This window comes from Bos taurus, chromosome 7 (genome assembly GCF_002263795.3).
Source record: "Bos taurus isolate L1 Dominette 01449 registration number 42190680 breed Hereford chromosome 7, ARS-UCD2.0, whole genome shotgun sequence".
NCBI classification, from domain to species: Eukaryota; Metazoa; Chordata; class Mammalia; order Artiodactyla; family Bovidae; genus Bos; species Bos taurus.
In genome coordinates, this window is record NC_037334.1 from 38,325,053 (window position 1) to 38,331,751 (window position 6,699).

The 6,699-nt window shown below is 61.5% G+C and overlaps 1 protein-coding gene across 2 annotated transcripts in view; it reads left to right on the forward strand.

The window, feature by feature from the left end:
- Positions 1-6,699, forward strand: part of UNC5A (unc-5 netrin receptor A) — a 64,451-nt gene that overhangs the window by 56,539 nt on the left and 1,213 nt on the right. For both annotated transcript variants that reach the window (XM_002689012.6, XM_005209161.5), the window contains 9 exons: positions 168-332; positions 1,405-1,593; positions 1,715-2,017; positions 4,316-4,403; positions 4,642-4,810; positions 4,992-5,225; positions 5,335-5,484; positions 5,570-5,734; positions 6,325-6,503. In XM_002689012.6, the coding sequence (XP_002689058.2) occupies positions 168-332; positions 1,405-1,593; positions 1,715-2,017; positions 4,316-4,403; positions 4,642-4,810; positions 4,992-5,225; positions 5,335-5,484; positions 5,570-5,734; positions 6,325-6,503 (1,642 nt within the window). The remainder of the gene's footprint in view (positions 1-167; positions 333-1,404; positions 1,594-1,714; positions 2,018-4,315; positions 4,404-4,641; positions 4,811-4,991; positions 5,226-5,334; positions 5,485-5,569; positions 5,735-6,324; positions 6,504-6,699) is intronic.

A 6,699-nucleotide genomic window follows, 5' to 3' on the forward strand; every position in this document is an offset into this window, starting at 1 on the left:
AGGCCCGCTGGACACCAGAGGGCTTGCAGACTGGCAGGCTTGGCCCTGGCCCTGGCGTTGCACCAGGTCTGGCTGCCCAGCAGGGCCACGCTGGCAGACAGCCTGGGCTATAGCTCCCTGGGCTGACCGTGCCATCTCCTCTCTGTCCGTGTCTGTCTCATATCTAGTGGATGGCAGCTGGAGCCCATGGAGCAAATGGTCGGCCTGTGGGCTCGACTGTACCCACTGGCGGAGCCGTGAGTGCTCAGACCCCGCGCCCCGCAATGGAGGCGAGGAGTGCCAAGGCACTGACCTGGATACCCGCAATTGTACCAGCGACCTCTGTGTGCACAGTGAGTCCTTTCCACCCAGGAGCCCTCTTGAGTTTGCCAGGATTGGCCCTGCCCGCCCTGGGGCAGTGATGGCTCAGGGAGTCAGTCCCCTGCCACAGGCTGCACCTCCTATTCAAAGCTCAGGACCTCTGGGGGACACCCCCATCCCTTAACACACCCAACATGTGCCCACATACACCCCAATACTTCCCACACCTGCCCTGAAACTTGCATACGTCGGTGGTTTTACCATGCACACCGAGCCTCTGGGATTGTCTCCCAAACCCCTTCCCATCCTCTCCTACAGTTTTACCTCTGCCCCGTCCCCCAAGTGCACATACAAGTCCTGTGGGGACACCAGGCTTGTGAGGCCTGTTAATTACAAGGCCATAACTAACAATTAAAGATCTCTGTTGGATTTTTTTTCTCTAGAACACACCCTCCCCCATTCTTTCAATTAAAAACCTAATTATCTGTGTCAATTCCTTTCTGATGGACATTTCTTTCATTATGCAAAACCCTTCTAAAATCAATATCGCCTCCTCCGGGCAGTCAATCACTCTCTCCTTAGCCCTGCCCCAGGCCGGGGTGGCGGGGTGGAGGGTGGGGAGGGGATGGGGGAGGTGGGGAGCAGGCAGAAGAGAAGAGCCCAGCATCCCTGCTCCAGGTCCAGGGGTTGGCCCGGAATCAGATTGGCAGAATCCCCCACCCCCACCCCCTGCCCCAGAAAGCAGATTCCCTGCTTGAGGGATCCTAGGCGCTCACCCTCAGTCTCAGCTGCCCCTGGCCCCATGGCCCCAGAAGAACCGGTTTAGCCGGGAAAGTGGCTCTTCCCCACCTCCATTCTCTGTCAGCAGCAGCTTCACTATGAATTGAGCCGGTGAGGCATGCCGCCTGCCCAGAGTGACACAGTGAGGTGGTGGCAGATGCAGGACTGGAATGCATGCGCGCTGATATTTCATGCCGCTTGCTGCTACCCCCGGCGCTGATGCCCAAGGAGCGGAGGCCCCATCCCCCTGCAGTGTAGACTGCTCGCCTCTCCTTTCTGGCCTCCTGCCCTCTACCCCTCTCAAGGCTGCACTCTCTCCCACAGCTGCTTCCGGCCCAGAGGACGTGGCCCTCTATGTGGGCCTCATAGCTGTGGCGGTATGCCTCCTCTTGCTGCTGCTCGTCCTCATTCTTGTGTACTGCCGCAAGAAGGAGGGATTGGACTCGGACGTGGCCGACTCGTCCATCCTCACCTCAGGCTTCCAGCCCGTCAGCATCAAGCCCAGCAAAGCAGGTGGGGTGCCCCCGCCCCCCGCACTCATGCCGGGGCCTCCACGCCAAGAGTCGCCCACACTGGGCTGCCCCCACCACCCCCCAGCCCCTGTGCCACTCTGAGTCCACCTTGATCCTTGCAGACAGTCCCCATCTGCTCACCATCCAGCCAGACCTCAGCACCACCACCACCACCTACCAGGGCAGTCTGTGTCCCCGGCAAGATGGGCCCAGCCCCAAGTTCCAGCTCACCAACGGGCACCTGCTCAGCCCACTGGGCAGCGGCCGCCACACGCTGCACCACAGCTCGCCCACCTCGGAGGCGGAGGACTTCGTCTCCCGCCTCTCCACCCAGAACTACTTCCGCTCCCTGCCCCGCGGCACCAGCAACATGGCCTATGGGACCTTCAACTTCCTCGGGGGCCGGCTGATGATCCCTAATACAGGTGGGTAACACCCGTGGGTTGCCCCCAGGGAGCTCTAGGAGGCAAGACTAACATGAGTCCCTCCTGGAGGAGGGTGGGACAGCCTTGACGTTCCTCCAGTGCCTCTCAGCCTCACCGTGAGAGCTGGGCCAGCCCAGCAAGGAAAGAGGACAGAGTACTGGTAAGGATCCAGTCTCTGGGATTGGCACTGAGACGGAGGCCAGGGCTGTCTCCCGTCTGTTGCCCAAGGACACAGTATTACTGTCCATTCATCTGCATAGCCAGCCAGCCTGTGTGTGCTGGGCCCTAGGCCCCAGGGAGCTGGGGGAACTAGTGGAGAGAGAGCAGAGGAAAAACATCCGGACAGGGGCTTTTCCACCCAGCACCTCACAGAAACCCCTAGGACATCTGAGAAAGAGCCACAGTGCCTGGTGTGACTGCCCGCTCCCACCCTGACATCTTTTATTTCCTCAGTTTCAGTGACCCTGCATGGCCCAGACCTCCTCGTCCCCCTGCAGCTGCTTCTGGAGCCTGCTCCCTAAATGCAGGTGTTTCCCAGCGCCCCCTCCCGGGGCCCTCTCCGCAGATCTCACCCTCTCCACGGCCTCAGTCGCCGTGTCTGTGTAGATCACTCCCACTCCCCCATCCCCAGCCGCGGTTCTCCTGGGTGACGGAACCGCACACCCAGCTGCCTCCTGGGCAGCTCCATCTGTATGTCTCACAGCACCTCAGGTTCCTCGTGCCTAAAACAGCACCGTCTCCCACCCTCCCCCAGAACCTCCTCCCTCCCCGTGTTCCCTACCTCAGGGACAGCACAGTCGAGTTGCTCAAGACAGAAACTGGGAGTCACCTTGACCTCCTGCTCTTCCTCACTTTTCCCCCTTCACCTCCACCCCAGCTTCATTCATGTACTGATCGCATCCTTCTTTCTTCTCCACTGTGCCTGCCTCCTTCTGCCTGTCTTTCCTGCGGCCTCTCCTGGCCTAGGCCACCACACCTGCCTCTCGTCTGGTTCACAGCTGCAAGCATTTACTCATAGGAGCCAGACTTGATCATGTCCCTTTCTGGAGTTTCCACTCAAAGCCCGAATGACAGAAGCACAAGGACTCGTCCCTTGGGGCCTCCCCTCCCCTACACGCTTCTCCTGCACTTGGTAGCCTCGTTGTCCTTTCATGAACCCAAATACACTGGGCTGCCCTTCGCACACACGGCCTCTCTGCCCCCATCCACTGGCCTAACTGCTACTTCCCCTTCTGGTCTGGCAGCTCTCCCTCTCTCTCTCTGCTTCATGGTCTCCTTCAGCGGGGCTGCTAGGGGATGGTCCTTGTCAAGATCTTAGAAAAGGGCAGGCACCCAGTGGGTGCTCAGTGACCATCTGCCCCTCACTTCCCAGCAGGGTGGTGGCCGGGGGGCTCTGCGCCTCTCTGCTCTCACCCAACACCCAGCACCCTTTGCTGCCATCCACTTACCTGTTTCCCTGTGGGCTGAGTGCTCCGTGAGAGCAGGGCTCATGGTTTTCCCTCAGCGTTTGCATTCGCTGAATAAGTACCTGCCTGAGCATACCCTGCCACAGAGCACTCACACGTGGGTCACTCAGACTGTCTGTCACCACCCTGGCAGCTGCACCAGGAGGCAGCACAGGAGCATGAAGTGGGCAGGAGCCACAAATCCACCACTTCTGGCTTCACTCTCCCTCCTGGGCCCCAGCAGATGCTTTCAGATGCTGCCCCTTTAGACACTGGGACAAAGGTGAATCAGCCAGACAGGACGTATGTGCAATGGGATCCAAACTAGGGAGGGCTGCCAAAGCAGGCACAGTTGTTAAAGGGCCCAGCCCCACCCACAGGGGGCCACTGCCCAGCACAGACCAACAGAGCTGAGGTACCTGCCCAGAAGTGGTCGAGCTGAGGGGGAGGAGAGGAGCTCGGGGAGACCAGGAGGATGGAGCGCCCAGAGGCACAGCTATGGGGGTGGCTTCAGAACAGCAAGTGTGCAGGGCAGGCTAGGCCCAGGGCCAAGGGCCTTAACTATCAGGAGCTGGGCTTATCCTGGAGGCAGGGCAGGTTTTAAGTGGGTGATGAGGGTGGGAGGTACAGCATCCAGAAGTTTCTGTACCCAGGCTAACTAGGCATGCATTGCCCACATGAGTTCCCTCAGCTTTGTGCCCACTGGCCAGCCTGGCAGTCCCAGTGGCACCTCTGTTCCCAGGCCAGGCTGGCACCAGTCAGTCCTCAGAGGGAGGCTTAGGGCGGGGCTGGCAGAGTGGGGCGTTTGGTGGCTCTGCAGCCCTAATAAGCTCTGGCCCCTCCTCTGTCACAGGCATCAGCCTCCTCATCCCCCCGGACGCCATACCCCGAGGAAAGATCTACGAGATCTACCTCACACTGCACAAGCCAGAAGACGTGAGGTGTGGGCATGGGCCCTGCTGATGGGGCTGGGTGGGTCCAAGCCCTGCCTGCTGTCACCCTGGTGCCCCTGCCCTCTCCCCCATCTAAGGTGGGGTCTGCTCTGGCCTGGCCCAAGGGAGGGCAGGGTAAGGGGTGGGGGCGTCCCTAAGTGCCACTCAATTCCACAGCCCTCTCCTCAGGCTCCCAAGATTGTCCCCCTGACGCCTTTCCCTTCCCACCCATATTTCCCCACTTGAGGTTGCCCCTAGCTGGCTGTCAGACCCTGCTGAGTCCCATCGTTAGCTGTGGGCCCCCTGGAGTCCTGCTCACGCGGCCCGTCATCCTCACCATGGACCACTGTGGGGAGCCCAGCCCCGAGAGCTGGAGCCTGCGCCTCAAAAAGCAGTCCTGCGAAGGCAGCTGGGAGGTGAGCCGGAAGCCTCCCCCATCCCCCCAGGCTCGGTGGAGTCCACCTTCCTGCCTGGCCCCTGGGCCCTGCGCCCTCCCCAGTCTCTGGCCACTCCTTAGAGGCAGCTGGCCGGGAGGTTACCCACCGGGTCCTCAGGCTGCAGCTGGCCACGACCTGACCCGTCGGGCCCTGCCCACAGGACGTGCTGCACCTGGGTGAGGAGGCACCCTGTCACCTCTACTACTGCCAGCTAGAGGCCGGCGCCTGCTACGTCTTCACGGAGCAGCTGGGCCGCTTCGCCCTGGTGGGAGAGGCCCTCAGCGTGGCTGCCGCCAAGCGCCTCAAGCTGCTTCTGTTCGCCCCAGTGGCCTGCACCTCACTCGAGTACAACATCCGAGTCTACTGCCTACACGACACCCACGACGCACTCAAGGTACCTGCCACACAGAGGCTGGGCCGGAGGGCTGACCGCCCCTGGCCCTGGGAGGGGGGCAGTAGAGAGGGTGCCCCTGTGGGCTTGGCTGACACCTGGGGCACTGCAGGAGGTGGTACAGCTGGAGAAACAACTGGGAGGACAGCTGATCCAGGAGCCCCGCGTCCTGCACTTCAAGGATAGCTACCACAACCTGCGCTTGTCCATCCACGATGTGCCCAGCTCCCTGTGGAAGAGCAAGCTCCTCGTCAGCTACCAGGTGAGGACGCTCGGGGTGCTGGGAGCCGGGCTTGGCCAAGCCCGGCTCCCCTGACACCACCTTTCTGTAACCCCCCTGCCCCCAGGAGATCCCCTTTTATCACATCTGGAATGGCACACAGCAGTACCTGCACTGCACTTTCACCCTGGAGCGTGTCAGCCCCAGCACCAGCGACCTGGCCTGCAAGGTGTGGGTGTGGCAGGTGGAGGGCGATGGGCAGAGCTTCAATGTCAACTTCAACATCACCAAGGTGGGCCGCACTGCATAACCTGCTCCCCACTCTGGGCCTACCCGGCCCCCCAAGCCCACCTCCTAGAAACCACGTGGCACTTCCTCCAAGTGTCCCGAGGAGGGAGGTGTAGATGCACATGTAGTCAGAGGTAGACAGAGACTGTGGGGCTTGGGGAGGGGGTGGAAGAGGGTAGGGAGCCACAGGACGGGAGGGGGAGGCAGAGCTGGTCTGGGGGCCCTGGAGGACTTCCGTGAGAGGAGGGGCTTGTTTGGGGCTCAGAAGGATGAGTGCGAGGTGGATGAGGCAACAGTGAGGAAGCAGAGTGGTGGGTAGAGACAAAGCGAGGAGAGCAGAATTCAGTGGTCAGCAGAGGCTGGCAGGGGTGACTAGGGAGGGGTGGAGGGGGAAGGAGAATGGGGTCAGAGGCTCCTCCCCTCACTGGCTGTGTGACTGTGAGCAGATCGCTGCACCTCCACACTCCAGGAGCAGGAACCTGGCCCATGGTAGGTACCCATGTGTGCCCTGGGATGGTCCAAGCGTCTCCCACCCAGCACGTGGGCTGGGCTGGGCAAGTTCTAACAGGTACCTCCATCCTTCCCCATCTCCAGGACACGAGATTCTCTGAGCTGCTGGTCCTGGAGAGTGAAGGGGGGGTCCCAGCCCTAGTGGGCCCCAGTGCCTTCAAGATCCCCTTCCTCATTCGGCAGAAGATCATTACCAGCCTGGACCCGCCCTGCAGTCGGGGTGCCGACTGGCGGACTCTGGCCCAGAAACTCCACCTGGACAGGTGGGTGGGAGGTGGGCAGGGAGGGGATATGAAGGCCACCTGCAGCCCAGCTTGGGCGGGGATGAGGAGCAGCGGGGGTGGGTGGACAAGACACATGGTGGGGCCTGTGGTCCAGCCCCAGCAGCTGGGGCTTCCCCTTGGCTGACCGAAGGGAGGCCCTGTCCTCAGGTGGTCTAGGAGGGTGGAGGCGGCAGCC